At 39.2% G+C, this 19,170-nt stretch overlaps 1 protein-coding gene across 1 annotated transcript in view; it reads left to right on the top strand.

The window, feature by feature from the left end:
* Positions 1-19,170, top strand: part of NME7 (NME/NM23 family member 7) — a 94,986-nt gene that overhangs the window by 48,491 nt on the left and 27,325 nt on the right. The window contains exons 8-10 of the mRNA XM_055809201.1: positions 5,749-5,813; positions 6,660-6,728; positions 10,508-10,609. Coding sequence (XP_055665176.1) covers positions 5,749-5,813; positions 6,660-6,728; positions 10,508-10,609 — 236 coding nt within the window. The remainder of the gene's footprint in view (positions 1-5,748; positions 5,814-6,659; positions 6,729-10,507; positions 10,610-19,170) is intronic.

Here is a 19,170-nt window from a genome sequence, read left to right as displayed (position 1 = left end):
GTTTTTAACCTCTAGAGTTAAGTTAATTGACAATGCACTAGTAAATTAAAATTACTGTTTATAATTATGGGCTAATGCACACTACAAGGCATAATTTTAACCACTTCCTTACTGTAACTGATCATGAAAAGTCCCGTGCATAGTGTTCAGTAGGGATAACCAGAAAAAAGAAAGAAAGAAATACTAGTAAGGATATGAATAGTTTGAATTATAATACTGAATGCCATCATAAAATCCAGTGGTACAGCCTCAACTAAAATATCATGTTTAGTTTTGTTCACACTCAATAAATGAGCAGAAGTAAATGGAAATCATTAGAGCCATAGAAACATTCTCTTAACTGGAGTGATTGACCATAATCTTCTCAAATGAAAGAAAAATCAAAGTGGATGTACTAAAGGGGTACAAAATAATGAACATCTCGAAAGAAAGACATAAAAAGGAAAACAAACTACATATTTCTTTTTAAGCTTTCTCTTGACATAAGAACAAGAAAGACAGAAAGACACAAACCTAAGCCTTTCTGTTTTTTGGTAAATATACAACCATCAGTTTGAGTTCAGCAAAACTGTTGCAGATGTATTGATCTTTCCTTCTTACTCTTTCTTCTTCAGATTCCCTTCTCAAATGGCACACACTGCACAGCCACATCGCTGCTGGATACTTTCTGTAGCCTGGCTGTGATCCTTGACTTGAATTTCCGTATTCTCAATTTGGGTTTTTGTATCTCAATTTCCAGTGTGACTCTTCCCACCTGTCCCCATGCAAGAATTCCCAGAATACCTTATTTTCCTACAGATTCTCATCATTTTGTGTCTTAATGCCCTGTCTGGCATTCACAAGTGTGGTCTTGCCTTGTTCATAGTGGTTCAGAAGGTTGTAGCTGGGATTAAGCCTTTGAACCTTTCACCCCCTTTACATCTATTGGTTCCCATTCTCAGCTGCATCAAACGCTCGTCTGTTTTGGTGTCAAAGTCCCCTAAGATTTACTGCCTGTATGTCAAATTATATTTTTGTTGTGCTAGCAAAATACTGACTTCTGTTCTCCAGTCAAGCAGTGGTGGTAACTTTTGTCTTTACCCTCTTAATATTTTCAAATGAATATTGTTTGTAAAGATTTTCATCAGTGCTGCAGTGTTGGTAGAGTTCTTCGTGAAAATTTGTAAAGCTGTCCTTCAAATGTCCTGAGGTTCTCCTGTAATACAGTGCCTAGACAGAAATGAGGAATGATTGAAAATCTTGGATTCTATCACTATGAACAATATTCTCTCATCATTTCGTCACATGTTCCTCTTTATCTTCTGCCTGTACCCACTTGCCTTTTCTTTTCCTCCTCATGTTGAGCCTGGGTTGCTTTTGAGCTCCCCTTCTCCTCTCTGTTGGCCCAATGTGTGTCACTCAGGAGACCCTCTGTCCTTCCGTGACTTGCTTCTTGGTGCTCCAGAGTACAAATACAAAAATGATTGGAACACCTTTTTCAAACAGAGAGGCTAGGAGCTCGATAGCTGCAGATTATCACTCTGGCCAAATTTTTGGGGAGTCTAGAAATGGTGTATATATGTTGCATAGTAAGAATGCTTGGAGTTGTATTATTTCTGTGTAGTCAGAGCAGAAGAGGAAGAGAGATAAACCTTGTTCCTCAGGGGATAGGTTGACCAACTGGTAGGAAGAAGCACTTTTTGAGAAGGACATCTGTCAGCTTCTTACTGCAGTGTTTTACGATGTTGTCTGAAACAAAGTTTAGTGAGTACTTTAGCTGAAATACATTGCAAGAGGGCCCAGCTCTGAGTCCCACTTTTTCCCCTTCTGGAATTCAAAAAGGACTTTGCTTGGAGTCAAGCCTGATCATGATTCTCTGGAGTTTGGGGACAAGACCTTAACACCTGGCAATAAGGAACCGGAGAATTTCATCATACTGTGAAGCAGAATTGCATTTTAAAATGTCAAAAATAGACATGAATTGAAATTGCTACTTATAGTTAGTGCTACTTTAAGCATCTGATACAGTTACTTCTAGAAATATGTTACTGAATTAGGTAGATCATTGATCTGATCAGTCGCAGCAGTTTGTGTGTCCCTATCAAAAATACTGTTGTTGTTCCAGAGGGATTATTTTTGATTATTGGAAGGGTATTAAAAAAATGACATATAGAGGTTGAGATGAGGAAGCTAGTTCTTGACTTGCTTTGAAGGCAGTCTGCTGTCTTTGCCTAATGAGCTTTTTATGGTGGAGTGGTTAAATTGGGAAACAGGCCAAGATCAAAGGGAAGGGAATGTAACATCCCTAGTCATATGGCTGGCTGGTGGTTCGTAGTGTGCTGGGACTGGCAGGTCCCAGTGACACAGCTGTTACATCCTATTAATTAAAGTGATGTTAGGTTAAAAGTGACTTTCATGAACTGTTTTATTTTATTCCAATCCATAATTATGCATACGGTTGTAACATTTTTCAGTCTGATGTCTTCCCTGCTACTTTCTGCTGCTTAATGAAGGACGATTTTCAAATACTGTGTATTGTAAAACAACAAACTGTAGAAGATCAATGTAACTGAGGGGGTCTTAATGCCTTATCATTTTAGCTGATTAAAATAAGTTGGAAGGTTATCTGTCCTGTATTAGGTGTGTAGAAACATAATGCTGCCTAGGAGATATAAAGCACGTGCACCTTTTTTTCTCTCTCACTCTCATATTTGTTAGGATTAGTATTAAATTCCCCCAACTGTATTTAGTAATGCTTGTGATTCTTTTGTGCTTTGTGACTGAAAATTCATCATAACTGGTGCCTAATCTGCAGCTTTGATTTGGGTTCTTACTGTAATCACATTTTAAACATGCACTGGCCCTGTTTGAAGGGTCCTTAAAAAGTTGTTTTTTCACTACAGATCTGGATTTTAAAGTTGAAAACATTGTTGAAAGCTGCTGAAATGGCACTCTATCTAATTAGTTCTTCTTTTCCTCAGCCTTATCTGCCCACAAAGGAGAGGGCACGTCCCAATTCAGTCATGCAACTGGCTGAAAGCCTGAAAGAAATCCCAAGCCAGGCCTTGAGCTTCCAGTGTTCTGTTGCTCAGGGATTGTCTCTGTGCTTTTTGTTTCTATTTTGGTTCAGGTAGAATTTGAAAGGAAGGTGTCCCTAGGAAAAGTGATACATGTATTGCTTAAACTGGGACAAGGGAGGCCAAGTCACTAGGTGTGTACATCTGTACCACCTCTGGCAACTTGTTTATCCTCCTGTGCCTCAGTTCCCACATCTGGAAATCAGAGCTAACATCCTGCTCTGCAACTATAAATGAAATCTCATGCCTCTTCCTCAAGGCACTTTGAAATTTTTTGGCAAGGCATCTGTCTGTACAATGGTGACAAGAATTCCTTTGGATAAGCCTTTTGGATGTTGAAGTTGTGGGCGATCTGTCTGGAGCAACAAGGTGCTCTGTTGTTCTGATGAGTGAAACTGAATGTAGGAATACAGTGCAGAGGAAAATCTTGATAGGTTTATCACAGTTGATTATTAAAGGAACCTTGTATTAAAGACCTTTATGCAAAGTACCTGCCTACTTTGTTTTCTGTCATTAAAGGAGCCTGTCTGCTCTCTAAGAAAAATCTTAACAATTTCAGTACAGAAACAGCCCAGAAAGCTGAATTTTTGAGACCCCCTTTGTTTTTCTAAAACGTAGATTTTGCTTAAAGCTTGTAAAACTGCTGAGGGCAAAAGTTCTGTAAAAAGCAAATCTCCATAGTACCTGATACCTGATGTATTTTCATTAGATGCATTCCAGCTGTGAAGGCCTGTGTGAGTGACCCGTTCTTGACTGATAAAGTGTAAAATGGCGATCTGTTGGGCAAAGCAGCTTTCTCATACCCTTCTCATCACCGTGTCCCTGCAGGCAGTAGTTGCCATATGTCTACCAGTGCCCATTCTTCATCTTTATTGGTTTCTGGTGGAGCAGTGGCTGTTGGCTGGAGTATTCACACTGAAGATCAGGAATGAGGAAATGTTTATGCTCTGTCACAGATTATTTATCAATTTATGCATTTTCTGAATGATGCCCAGCCAGTTACTTCGTCTCTTTATAAACTGGCCGTTCATCTCTGACATCAAGACTGTAGGCTCGCTGCCTCACTGGAAACTGCGTGGAAGCATCTGAGCTGCTCAGCCTTTCTAGCAGCATGGACAAAAAGAAACTGGAGGTCTAATTTCTCTCTCTGATATGGTCTTGCATTTCCTGGGCAGACCTGTCCAAGTCCCTTCATTTTGCTGCTGGAATTATTTTTTTTCACCTGGAAAAAAAAAGGGGATTTTCCCCCCCACACACACCCCCCCTTTCACAGGAGCGTTAGAAAGAAACTTGCAATCTGTGCTAGTGAGTCATGGTGTAACAGTATAGCAGGACAGGAGCTGCACCTGCCTCCACTTGTTGCTATGTTCTGTAAACCCAGAGAGCCGCATGGACTGAATGTATACCAAAATGTCAAGTTTTCCCTTTAGTTGTTTGAAGGTTTTTGGAAGAAGTATGTGCTGTTTTGTCTGGGGAATTTTTTTTTACATAAAACTTAATGTGAAAATACAGTGGGAGGTACTTCAGGGACAAGTTTTTTCATTTTAATTTGTAAATACAATTTTTATAGCTGTCCAACTATGCAACTCATTTACTCAGAGGTTCCACTGACCTTTTAACATGGTAGGAAGCTCACCCATCCTATGTCACAGGTATTAGCAGACTGTGTACAATTCAGGTCTTGAGCATGCTAGAACCTAGATATTAGCTTTGTTTTATTCTCATCTACCAAATCTATACATTGCTAAAAAATCCTACAATTTAAAGACTAGATTATAAAAGAATTTAATGACTAGAGTCAAATCCTGCTGTTGTCATTCATTACAGGGTGTTCTTCTGTGGTTAATTCTGTTCTGAATAAATGTCCAGAAGTTTGTAGTTTCTCACAAATTGTACTAGAGGACAGGCATTTATGTTCTACAAAAACAGTGATTCTATGAAATTCACTCACACAGGGTACTGTGGTTGGCTGACATAATCTTTAGATTTGCCTGATCTTGTAAACACAGCTAAAATACACATTTAGTGAAAAATCGGTGGTTCTTGTTCTCTGAAGTTTAGTGTTTTGTTTTACAGTGTCATTCAGTCTTTGAGGATGCATTTTGGAGAGAATAAAGTAAGCAGTACAATCAGCAATAAGATATTTGTGAGTTATAACCTCAGAAGCAGTAGGTTATTTGGCACTGATGTATTTTTCCCATAGAAGGCATAAACTTCTGTGCTGGTTTATTGGCAATGTTTATTATCCTACATTGTTTCTAGCTTAAAGTAGGACCCCCACTCTGGTGAACACTGTATAAAAAACAAAACAAGCAGCCTGTGCCCTGAATTGATTACTGTTTAAGCATCAGTATTGCCAGTGGAGCTTAATTAAAAATATAAATCCTGATCTTGCAGCAACTGGGTGTTTTGCAGTTGATCTGAGTAAAGCAAAAGCTTCACTAATTACCTTTTTTTGGGTAGAGATTCTTTTCAGCAGCTGCATGGAGTTTAGTTGTTTGAGACCATCAGCTCATCACTTTAGATAGAACATAGAGTGTGTGAACTCAGTTCTGCTCTCTGCTTCCTCTCACAGCATTACAAAAACACTGTTTTTTTTGGTTTGAAAGTGAGTGGTATATTGTCATAAGTACCTTCCAATTGTAAATTCTCCTTTTTTGAATTGAATACTGTCTTTTCTGTGTTTCTTCAGGTCTAGCTGGAAAGATTATAAAAGCCATCGTCAATGAAGGATTTCAGATTTCCGCTTTGCAGATGGTATGTTTTCTTTTGTGTATGTTTTTCTGATAAACAGAAGGTGGAGAAGTGCTGCATGTGCTTCACAGCAATGCACAGGTGTCTCCCTGCAATATAAAACCCTTGCACAGACTGTGTAGCAATGTTTTGGGATCAGCCTTGTCCTTAGGATATTTGTGGTTTATTATTTGATTGATCAGCTGATCTGTTTCTCTTTGCTGGGTGACCTTGAGCCAAGACACTTTACCTCTCTGTATCTCAGGTGCCCTATAGTTAGAAGGGAGATAATTATATGTTTCTTCTGGATCAATTTGAGATATCTTTACAAAATTTACTAGCTAAGATTAGAAAAACAATTGTTAATATCCTTGATTTTTTTAAAATATATATTTAGTATTAATTTAGGGGAAGGTTTTTAAAGATACTGAAAGGATTTTGGCACCCTGGTCACCCTTGACAGTTAAAGGAAGTTGGCACAGAGATTGTTCCCAAGAGTAGTCCTGTAAGTACTGCCCTTTGATTTTTTTAATGAAAGTCTCGAGATCTGGAATCAATGATTCAAATCCTCATGACAAATGAAGAATAGCCCCTTTACTGTGCAAAAACCAGATCCTCTTGCATGTCTTAGTGGCATCAGCCAGCACTACATTGTCTGCTTATGTGGAAGAAGATACTGTGTGCTGTATTGCCTGTGACATCATTGTTGAAGTTTTTGACAAATTTCATATTGCAGCTATAAAGCCATTCCTTTTACCTAGCAAAAATTAAAAGTATTCTGAATGTTTACTGTTTAAGAAGGGTGTCTTGTCTATTTTTTTGTTGCTGTTGTCATTTAAGGCACGCTGGCTGACATTTTTGCTTTCTTAGTTCAACATGGAGCGTACAAATGTGGAAGAATTTTATGAGATTTACAAAGGTGTCGTTGCTGAATATGTGGTAAGTATAAGTATGAGAAGAATCTGTTTAAAAATAGAATGTGCTTAAACAAGAAAATGGTCACATATTTCCTTTTGGGGGTTTGTGATAGGATTTCTTTTAGGAACCTGATATTGACCAATTGTAGTTTGTTCTCAAATAAACTAACTCATCTTGAAAAGTGTTCTAACTATGTTGTAAGAAAGGAAGTCTTTTGTGAAAATTATTCAGCCAAGCAATTTGTAAAATACAGCACTGTGACACACACCCCAACACCCACACACAGCCAGATAATTTATTTTATTGTGGTAGAGCTACGAGAATGTGTCACATATGTATCTTTGATTTGATATTGCAATAGTGGCTGGGACCAGAATATATATCTATTATTTTGTTTACGATGGGGCTTCTGTATTTGAATACTTCCCTAATGACATTTTTAGCTATTCCTAAATTTATTGATCTGACTCTTGTGGATTGTCAGAAAATTTAAGAAGTTTAAGATACATTGTAATCCCAGTGCACATCTAAGACTTAGACACTTATATATATATTAGGCATTGTTATACTGTCACATAAAACTTCCTGACTGTAGACAGAACAATGGGAATACAAGAAGACAAGCTTGCATTTCTGTATTGCCTTCTGTTAGAGGATTTTGGTTCATGTTAGAAACAGTAATGAGTTTAGCATCACTGCCATGCTATATACTGTGCAAATTTTCCTTAATTTTTAAATGGTTAAATTACTGAAAGTTTTCTACATTGTTAGCAATATTATGCCAGACAGTTACTCCTATTACTCTAATAATGACATTTTTGTTTTCTCCCCCCCCGTATGATTGTTCAGTCTAACTTAATTCAACAAGGTTTGTAGATTTGTCTTCAAATAGGAGTACTGTTAGTTCACTCTCAGATTGGGGAATACTCTTAAAGTCTCCACTGGTAATACTATTTTTGACAAGGACCAAAGGAAGATTGGACAGACAGACTTGTAGGTACATGGCAGAATTCAAATATGGTAATATCTGACCAGTTTTTCAGGACCTGAAGAATCCTGTGGTACTGTAAAAGTCTCTGCTTTGAGACAAATTGGAAATTCTCTACCATCTTCTGCAGCAATTTTGTACAATCTTTGACTCCCTAATTTGCAAATTTTAGTTATATAATTTAATTGGAGAGTTACTCAGAAGGGAATGTGACATTTAAACAGGGTAAGTCAATAAAGAAGATATGTTTTAGACGGGATTTGAAGAAAAGTGAGGATCTAGGGCTCTGTCCTGCAAGCCATATGTGCTGGATGCACTCAGCTGAAATAAAATGAAATTAATATCTCTGTGCACTCAGGATATCTGTAGAACAGGAAAACATGGGAAAGCTAATCATCATGGTAAAAGGATCCAGATAAAGCACATATGGGAGCAGCAATAGATACTGTCAGTGCAGGCCAAACAGGAAGAATTAAGTTGCAAAACAAGATACCGAAAGAAGAATATGACCTCTTACATCTATGACTCAGAAATGTCTGTTTTGATCTGAATTTTATTTATCACTCCAGAATAACTCAGCACAGAATATGCTTGGCATCCAGAAACCCTTTTCAAAAACTGCACTCCCCTTTCTTCTGGTTACCCCTTGTCAGCTAAAGGCTTGACTTTGTATGTAAACCGCTTCTCTGTGAAAAGAGAAAGCTGGACAATTACCCAAAATTTTAGCTACATGGGATTTTGCATACTATTGATTAGTTTTTGTGCTGTTTTGCTTTGGATTTCCTACTGTAGCCAGAATAGAAAAGAGGGAAAAAAGAAGGGAGATTATTTTGGGTCAGCTCAGAATCCACTTTGCTAATCAAAAATGCTTGAGCTTGATCCAGCTCCAGGAATGGTTCTGCTTGACCACAAACAATGTTACTTGATGAATAAACTATTTTCTAAAGAAAAATTGATTTAGCTGTAACTGGGAGTCTTACCAGAGAAATAGTGTCTGCTATTTAATTTCAACTCCGGATTTGATGAGCCTGTGTAAGGCAGACCAAGCTTGTCTCACATAGTACCACCTGTCTTTGTGCTGTAGTTGGTGGCAGCTGGTCTTCAGTCCTCAGCTTTGTATTGTAATGAAGGAGGCGGGAGTAACTTTGTTCGCATTGTTTGCCATTGCTGGTGGGATGTCGGTGCTGGTACAGAAGCAATAGAAAAGGGAGGAACAAGAAAAACCACAGTTTGCAGGGAGGAATGCAATTGATTCAACGCAAGTTAAAAGCCTGTTTTTTCTCTGCTTTCCTGTTAAAAGTTACTTAGATGATGGAATTCGATGAAATTTTAAAGAGGAGTGACTTTGTGGCAATTGGCTGCTTCTTAGCCTTTGACCTGCTCTTAACAGAGGATCTGTTGGTGACAAGTTTTTGGAATCAAAATATTTATTCATGTTGTAGAGCATGAAACTAGGCTATAGTCTTTTCATGTCCTCTCAGGAATACTTCTACCTACATTTCCTAGGATCAGGTGGATGATAGAGGCATGTGGCTAAAATTCTGTGCCATTGACTTCAGAGCAAGGAGATTAACCACATGCTCTCAGCATGGAATCTGTTACGAAGATAGCAGCTCTTTGGGACAGTGCTGCTTGATTTGGAGTCTGTGTATTTAGTTTCCATCACAGTTCATAAAAGATAGAGAAAGACTGAATCCTTCTTTTCCTACTGCTTTTTTGCCCACGCTGTGTGCTCATCCTTGACCTGCCTGTGGCTCGTGGGATTGATTGCAGTACCTTACTTGTCCTTCCCTGGCCTCCCTTATTTCCTGTAAATGTTTTCTCCTATCCATTTTCCTCATTGGTTTTGATTCTTTTAATTGTCCTGATTTGTTTAAAACTTGTCTGCCCAGACTTCCAGGCAAGTATGTGACTATAAGGGCATGATTTAAAAAAGGAAGCCAGACTAGAACATCAAAAATTATTTCTGCTTGTGAAACCTATACCTCTAATTAACAAACTCCAAATTGGCACTAATGCCCAGAGTTAATTTAAGCTTGTGAAAACTAAGACCCATCTTCATCACCCACTCAGAACTCACAGTGTCTCTTTACTCTCCAGGAGGCTCCAGGGAAACATGATTTTGGTGTAACTGAGATTCTGGTAACAGTACACCACAGGAATGTTGCCAGATCAAGGACCCTTTCCCTAAGAGGTTGTCCCACAAGCACAGGTTCTCTTGGCTTCTGTGTTTCAGCTTCTGTAGTCATACAGAAAAGAAAAGACAGCGAGAACCAAAAGCCCAAAGACATTTTAATGACTTAAAGCCATCACACGGGTATATATTTGGAAACAAATATAGACTGTGTATTCCTGTAGGGAACACTGCAAGTACATTGCTGCCTGTGGAACTGGCTGAACATAGTGTGATTTTTCAGGCTTACACCCAGCAAAGCGTGTTCCAATGATTCAGTCTAGTTTGAGAAGTTAGGGGATACTGCTGTGAAATCCAGGTCCAGATCAATACGGATATACCCACAAAAGAATGTGAGGTATTGTGGGTGTTGTTGCGTGCTCTTCAGTGTCCTGTTGAAGCTGAATATCCAATTTACCTCAATCTCCACCTTCTAAACCAAGGAGCAAAATGGAAAAAGTTTCTTTTGTTGTGAATACTACTAATATATTTGTTTCATGTCTTTGCTTTCCTAAATGCACCGATATTTCTTATCTATTCCTGTCCTGTAAGTTTGGGTCTAGTTTTGGGGAGGAATACAACCCTTGCTAATGCCCAAAGAAGCTCAGATTTGTTTCTGTCTATTTTTTTCTCTTCCAGGAGATGGTTACAGAGCTGTGTTCAGGCCCTTGCATAGCAATGGAGATTATACAACCTGAGCCTCCAAAAGTGTTCAGAGACTTCTGTGGTCCTTCTGACCCTGTAAGTACTTGCTTGAGTGATAAGGGATGCTTAAAAAGTTGGTGTGCTGGCTATGTGAATTAAAACATCAAAGTGAGGTATAGCTGCCACATACCTGCTGCATTCATTGGAAACATGTAAGCATTACCTTATTATGGAGGACAAATGCTAGTAGTCTTATTGGCCCAACTTGCAAATTTTCTAGCAACTCTTCTGATCTTACTTAAACCAGTTGATAAAATAGTGTGATGATGTTTATGTGAAAGGAAAGCTATCTAGGCAAAAATCTCGGTTAAAGGTTCATAAATATTCTAACACAGAGCCCTGGAACAAATAGATATTGCTTGTGCATGCCAGTGTAAATCCAACGTTGGTCCACTGCAGTCTCTGGCATTCTCCTAGGTTGAAACTATAGAAGCAGAATTGGTTCCTTCGATTTGCAAAAGGAATAAAACAAAAAATGGGTGTAAACGTTCTTGTACCTGTTTGCTATGCTAATGCTTCTAGCTTTTATTTTTCATTTCTTGAGGTGACTAATTGGATAAGCGTGATACTGTATGCAATTTGCAGGCAAATTTTGCTGCCTCAAAAATTGTGCAGTTTTTTGTTAAACAATGAAGGCTACTGTACCATGCAGGAGCCATGAGGTGAAACAGCAAGATGGAAGCAATGAGGTCAGGGTTTGTATGTTTTTTTGGTTATGATTTGATGTTTTAATTGCACACTTGAGTGGGCTTACCAGTTTCCATGGAGGAAAATCACAGAGATTAATATGTGAAGGGGAGAACAAGTTGTTCAGGTTATATTTTTTTTCAAATCCAGAGTTTCCATTACAGAAAGCACAAGTTAAAGGCATTATCCAAACTTTTTGTTCCCCTTCTGTTTAGTAACATTCTAATGTTTCTCTGCAGGGTTAGCATCTTGTAAGCACAGCATAACCTGTTTATCTGACTTAGTTTTAACTTTAGAATGATATATCAGTAGTAATGTACACAATATGATGGTTTTAAATTTTGTTTCAAATTCCGTGCTTAAGGTTTCTGGTCTTTAAAACTTTCAAAGATGCAGTTGTTCTAGTTGGGCCTGTTATAGCCTTTTCACATTTCTGCTTGTTTAATGGTTGATACGTTAAAATCAAAATATGGTTGCAAACATCACAGCTCCTTTAGGTTATTAAAGACAAGTGTACCTCTTCAAGGGGAATTTCTCTATTTTCCCCTACTACATCACATGAAAAGCTCTCTTGTAGCCATACAACATGCGTGTGGCCGAAGGAACTGTTGATGAGCTGAGGAACTGAGGGATGTATAAAGTGACAGCTTCTCTGGGTAGCACAAGAAAACAGCAGAGGAGGGAACTAAATTCCTGTCTCTCAGATCTCTTGCTAGGGACCTACCTATGCTGTTTGTGTTTCCATTTTAGTGGTTAACGGTGTGACTTGTGCAGTGAAAATGAGTGCCCACCTGCTTCTAGTGGAAGCAGACAGCTGTAACTTTTGGACACTGATTTCATAGCAGTTACGCTAATTGTATGTTTGGAAGACAGGCAGCTGTATTTCCGTCTACTGTTTTCTATAAGAATTGCAAATTAATTGATTCTTCAGGCACATAAAGCATAGGTACAGTAATTACAGCTGCTCTCAAGAGTGATCTTTGCCTGAAATTTATCTGTCTCTTCAGACAGCTTTTGTAGCTTGTCCTTGAGGAAGAAGGGACTAAGACATCCCAGTGGTCTTGCATCATTCCCAACTGGAATCATCAGAGAAGCTCACAACTGAACTTTGTGGTTATAATATCTGTCTCAAACCGAAGCAGCAAAAAACATAACAGCAGTTTCATTTTCCAGTAAGGTTATACGAAGATACCATGGACTTGATGTTCTACTGGTTAAAGTAAATCAGTGTCGTGCAAATAGTCCATTATCATTGACAGATGTGGATATCTCTATAACTTTTTCGTTTGTTTATATATGCTAGATCCTGATGTGTGTACAGCCTGTTTATAAACACAGGTAAAGACCAAGCTCACAAAAAAATGTACCTGATTGGGTCACTTTGGCTCCTGTTAGAGTGCCCTATTTTGGCAAGTAATGCCATTGAAATCACTGTGACTACTCTCAAAGCAGAGTGCTGTTTTGAAGTGAGTAAAGGTGTTGGAATTTGACTTACATAATTAATCTCTCCCAGTCATATCTGCTGTTAATTGTATGTTAGATACATAGCAAATGTAGTAATTACTTTGTGGCAAGTCAGATATCTAAACTGGATGTGAATGTTAACAGCCCTTTCAGACTCTTCCTGGTTTTGCAGGGAGATAGTTGGGCTATGCTTCAATGAAAGGCATCCATAAAGAGGTGATACAAATTTTCCCAGCTCAAACTGAGATGTCATTTGGAAATGGGTCTGGTTTTGTCCAAGTCCCTGATGTTTAGGACTGAAGAAAGAATTAGAGTTGTTACATTTTGAGGATTATACTTTAATAAGCTAGCAATTTATACCAAGTGCTAAAAATTAAATGGAACTTTGTGGTATTTCTGTAACAGGGTAATATTTTGTTAACATGACAGGTCAGTAAAGCTCTCTGCCAAAACATCCTTCATTATAAACCTCTCATATGGTAGCAGGGAAGACTACTAACCAAAAACCTGTTTTGAGCCTGTTTGTAGTAGTGTGTGAAAGGCCTATCAAATCTGGAAAGTGGGTGGTGGGGTAAAGATACCTGTTTGTAAGGAGCTGTGCTGTCCATGGTCACCCTCAGAATTACTGTGACCTGATTGAAGGACTCGGTGTCATAGATTGCACAGTTGTGGAGCATTTGTCTCTGTTCGATGATGTATGCACTAGTCTGGCTGCATTCTTGTTGTACGCTGGCACTTTTGTAGTGAGTGCCGGGCTGGCTCACTGCACTCTTGGTGAACTGTCAGCATCTTTAATTGCACTTGGCTTAAGCTCCTGGAGTGCAGCTGGATTTTTTTGTGTTATTGGTGGTCTCATCAGAGGCCTTTCTGTAATCTTTCAGATCAGCTGTGATGTTTGTTTTTTTTTTCTTATTTTCTGACTGCAGCCTCTAGCTTAGCTGTTTCTCACAGCCAGGTCCAAGACTACTAGTGTGACTTGTCCTTTTTTTTGTCCTTGAATGCCTCGGTGGTTATGCGTAAGGCTTAGGAATGGAAGGCTCTTTCCACATCTACTGTAATAAACAGATATTTACTCTTTACTTACTGTTGCAGCACCTCTATAAAATGCCAGCAGCCATTCTGATGCCCATCTTAAAAATAATGTTTCTTTAAAGAGTTCATAAGGGCCGTTAAAAAAGACCTTTGAATTCCACACAAGACTGTAGCTTTTCAAGGAGGGGAAGCACCGACAGCCTCTGCTATGCACCCAACACTAGGAGGTTTGAGATGTTGAGATCCTATGAGCAGCTGAGCACTTTTACTTAGCTATTTAAATTTCAGATAGGAATAGGATTTCTGAAATGACTTTGATTTCCACTGATTTTTCCATAGTGTGTCTGAATCATTTAAGCCCTTTTTCAAAACATACTATCAAAACTTGTTATGTAGGTTGTTAAATTACATTTTTTTGTGCTGGGTGCTATTTCACTCTGTTTCTATTGGTGCAGTTCTGACATTGAGAGAAAAAAGATTTACACCTATGGCAAAGTGGTAACTGCTCTAGAAAGCTAGGAAGAGGAGTTAAAAAGTTGATTAAATCAGATTACTACAGAACACAAACCTTTTGAACTTTTGATACACACTGTCACTTACAAATGGTAGTTGCTACCTGCAACCAAAGTTCAGCACAAAAGAAGCTATGTTTCTTCTTCACTGTAAAGAAATGAAAGTGCTTGGAGCACAGTAAGGATAAATGCAGCAGAGTTTGCATTAGCAAGAAAGCTGTTTCATTTAAGTGCAGTAAGAAGGGGGGAAAAAAGCAACCTATTCTGCCTTGATTTGACATTGTTTCACATGGATCAGGAAGCAAAGGTGGTTACAGGAAACCTTGGAACAAGGGGATGGTGGCCAGGGAATCTTGTCGCTGCTTGAGCTTCCTTGAATTTTGGCCTCTGGGGCACTTGGAGGCCTTTTGTTATTACTTAGGTCTGAAGCTACAGCTTCAATTTTCATGTCTTCTTTGTGTAGCCTCTATATTGATATAGCTGCTGGTAACATTTTGTCATGGAATTGTTGAGGCGATTGCTTAGTATTCATAAGACACTTTTTAAATGCTCTGGAAAATAGACATATTACTTTTATTTTTACCTTTCTTTTGAACTTTCTTCATACACAAATGAAAAGCTTGGTTATAACATGTGATTCCAGGAGTCTGCATCAGCTACATGTTCCTGGGTGATTGCATAATTTTTAGTAGTCTTAAAAGCTTTTAGTTAGGATTGGCAGTACACTAAAAGTGACTCAAGTACCTTCTGCTGTGAGATATTATTAAAGTGATGGGACGTGCTGCAATATTTCTGCATCCAGTGGGCTGAAAAGGGATTTTTGTATACTTGCTTTAGAACCTAACCTGCATTCCTTTTACGTTGGAGATTTGTGATTTTAAGGCTAACAGTGTATTAACAGTCTTCTGTACTTTTGTATGAACACCAAAGAGCTAAAAAGGAGATTAGATGGTTTAAAACAAAGTGGTGAAGTGAAAGGGCTGGAGTCTGCTTTAGCTCCATTCCTGACTTCACTGTGTGACCTTGGACAAAAAGTTCAATGTGTTTCTGCCTCAGTTATCACATCAGTTAAACAGGGATAATGATAAGAGCCAAAGAGCACTGTTGCTGTAAGATTTTTGTTTGTATAGACCTCCTGCAAATCCAGCGGGGAAAAAGTATCTACATGTGAGGCCGAAAATGTTCATGTTCATTCCTAGAACTACATTAGCAGCATGATTTTTTATATTACATCACATGAAAAAAATAGTTCAGTGGAAGATATAAAGAAATATAAAGGCTATTTTTGAGCTCCCAAGTATTCTTTTTCCGGTAATACCTTCATAACTGTTTCGATGTGGGTTCTCCCTGTAGCTTAGTGAGCCTCAGTAAGTGTTGACAGTGAAGTACATGATGTGTTTCAAGAGAAATAAGGTTTATTAATCTAATTCTTTGAAGAAGATTTTCATATAATTGATTATCTTGTCAGATAGCCTGAGTCATGTAATAATACTAAAAATTTTCATTCAGCGCCAGACCATTGTCAGCTACAGTAGCAAACAGATTGATCGATACCAGTTACAATATCCTGCTCTCTAAGCCTGCAGTGGGAAAGACATGATTGAATTGCTTGGATGTTATTTAGGGTCAGTCATCTGACTCTGTCCTTTCAGTTTTTAATTTCCACATCAGCCTCTGCAGGTTTAACAAAAATGTATTCTAGACAAGTGCTAAGGCCTCTCAGTTGGAGGGCATGGGTTTTGACTGAGTAAGTGTCTGTGGAGGGAGATTCTTCCCTCTAGTGCAGCCCTCTTTTGCTGAGCTGACACTGCTGGTTCATGGAGCCCAAAGTCCTGGTGAGTTCAGGACTTCTCCTGCCTTGGTTCTGTCAACCCTCTGTGCGTGGGGAGGGGGCTTGTTAAGGCTGGACCTAGAAGGAAGGAAGGGTTAAGGCAGCTGTGCTTTAATGACCTACAGCTGTAATGGGACTGTAATCACGAGTTGCCACCATTGCTTTAGACTGTCAATATATTGGTGTATGGTTTGAAATTTACCTCCAAAAGTGTTACAGCTTGTTGTCACAGACAAGCCTGTATCTGTGTGGATGCCAAACACCACACCTGTGGCAACGAGTTGCTTCCCCTGGTTTAAAATGAATGGAGTCTGTACTGGCTGCACCAGAAATAAGGCTGATACATAAATGTCGTATTTGTTCTTCCTGTCAAAGCTGTTTGTAGCTCTGGGAGCAGCTGCAAGTCAAGAATCCAATAAATTTTTAGAGGCATAAATTCAGTGTTCATAGTAAGTTGTCCTGATGTATTTCTTTTGCTTCTGCATGGGTATTGCAGAGGTCTACCAGCCCCTGACACTGCTCCCCACCCCCACCCCCACCGCCCCGTTTGCTTTAATCACATCTGTGTGTATGTGTGTGTATGCGCTTTGTAGTGGCATGTATGCATGATTTGCTTACAGTCTTGAGGTGACCTGCTTTCAGCTCTGCTTCTTGCATACTGTCTTCTCCAATCCACCCTTTGCAGGTGATGGGAAGTCCTTTGATAGGAAGAGGGACTTCAGCATCACATAAATATGTCTTTGTGCAGATGTTAGAACAAGAATCAGAGCACTAGTAGTGGAGGAGGAGCCTTTTGCTTGCAAGTGGCTTGTCTTAAATGTGGCTGGTCCTTGCTGGAAGGTTGCTGTCATATGATGGCTGTTCAGCGTCATGTGAGGCTGGAGTTTGTAGGCTCGCTTTGATTCTTGATGGGTGGGTGCATATTTGTTGAAAATTGATGTTGTTAGTGGTGACTGGCAGTCTCCATCAAAAGACTAAATACTGACAGAGCCCTCAAGGCTGAACTTTGCTTTAAATCCAATGTGATTGAGGCATGTTGGCAAGGTTACAGTTTGAAAAAAACTTCTATCTGCCACTCCTTGTCAGAGGCTCCAGAGCTACCAGACTTGAACACATGAGCAGTGCTACATTTTCTGCCTAAATAAATCCTGGATGCAAGGTCATTGGACTTGGATTCAGTGATGGCAAATTACAGTTATTTGGTAAAGTAGAAAATAAACGATTGTCTGATATCAAGCCCACTACCACCACAGAGGCGTGATATTGGAGGAGTCTGCTGCTTTCATCCTCTGGAAGGAAGGTGCTGGGCACCTCTGGGAGAGGACTGAAACTGGAGTACATGTGTGTCTTGTTTCCACTTGTTGCAATGCAATGGCTTTTTTTCCTCAGTTATCTACCAAAGCCCCTCTAGCCTACGTAGGTGGGGTTTTTGTTTGTTTGGTTGGTTTTTTTTAGTTTCCTCTGCTACCTGTCACTATGCTATTTTAGTATCCCCTGATGACAAGGCACCTTCTTAACTGCAATTTCTGGACATTTTCAGGAAGTTGTTAACATTTTGTCAAAGGCACTGTATGCCCTCCTGGAAAGTAGCATCAACTTAGAAGCCTCAGGGTTCCCATCTGCACGCTCGTCTTTCCCTTATGTTGGGCTGTCTCTGGCTTTGAAGTGGTTCTTCCTGGATTCCTTGTGCCTGGTTCCAGGCTGGAATAGCTTACCCTATTTTAGCAAGAGGAAAGAAGCTGAACATGAGCCCAGAGACTGAAGGAAAGCAGGGATGTGCCACAAGGCATTAACAGCACTGGTTACTGATCTTTCTTGACTTGCTGTGCTGCCAGAGACCTCCTAGCTTCTCCCCAGAACGGGTAACATGCCAGGATATCCTGGAGCTAGGTTTTTAGGCCTCTCCCTGCAAAGCATCACAGGGTTAGCCATTTTTAGGAGGGTTTAAGCCACACTTAGAATATTTACTTTTTAAGAAAACTCAATTTCTTGGTCAAGGACTTTGTATACTGTTCAGCTCTGCAGACACATGAAGACATTTAGCCTAATCTGAAATCACAGAGACTAATTGTATCTATAGGTAGATGTGAAAGAAGCCTGAAAGGTTAGTTTAGGGATCATAAAGGCTCCCTTTGCACTCAGACCGAGTGCATCCCAAAGTAGTAGGTAGATGTTATTAAAAAAAGTGGTATTTTAAGCATCTGTGATGAACACAACATTCTTATAAATGCTGTGGTTTACATAAATTTGTCTATTCAGCCTTGAGGAGGTGGGGTTTTTCAGATTGTGCAGGGTTTTGGTTATAACTGTCCATGTGCAGGTCTTGGTTTGCAGAATGAATGTCTCCGTATCCTGTTTGGATTGCATCTTCCTGTTTAGGTTCTCTTCAAGCTTTGGATATATGCCATGTTTTAAAGAATGGTGTTACACATTTCCTATCTTACATAGATGGATCATATTTTATTTAAAAAGTGACCACACAAAGTTTTAAAAATGCTTGCTTGCCTAGTTTCCTTTAGCATTTGCTTAGTTTGTTTTTAAAATAGTGCTAGCTAATGCATTTCAAAATACCATATCTTTATTGTTTCTCTCCTTACATATCTTGGATGGATAAAGGAGAAAATTTTGTTTCTCACTACTGTAGAAAGAGAGGTAGGCTTCTAACATATTAGCTGATCGTATGATACCAGCCTGGTATAGATAAATACACAACGTAATTTTACATGGGTAGGGTGATCAAAGGTGATCTGCAGGGTTCTCTCTAGGGCTTGTTTCTCCCAGCTACACTGGATTAAAATGCAAGTTACTTGCCTGTGGGAGGGTTTTAATACTTTTTTAAAATAAAAGCATTCTTTCCCCTTGTGAAAATGCAGTCCTGGTCCGTAAAACACGGAGCTGGTCATCAGAATTCCTAGGTTGTAGTCTCCTCCTGCAGTCAGTCTACCTTCCTTGGTGATAGCATTTCTTTTTATTTTGTTGGGCTTTTTTTTTTTCCCTGCTTCCTTCTTTGGACTGTTCTGTTATGGTTCTGCTGTAGCTGCTGAGGTTTCTGAGAACAGATTCATTAATAT

Source organism: Falco peregrinus, chromosome 6, assembly GCF_023634155.1.
Source record: "Falco peregrinus isolate bFalPer1 chromosome 6, bFalPer1.pri, whole genome shotgun sequence".
NCBI classification, from domain to species: domain Eukaryota; kingdom Metazoa; phylum Chordata; class Aves; order Falconiformes; family Falconidae; genus Falco; species Falco peregrinus.
The sequence above is the reverse complement of the archived record's forward strand: the minus strand, read 5'-3'. Positions and strand labels throughout refer to the sequence as shown.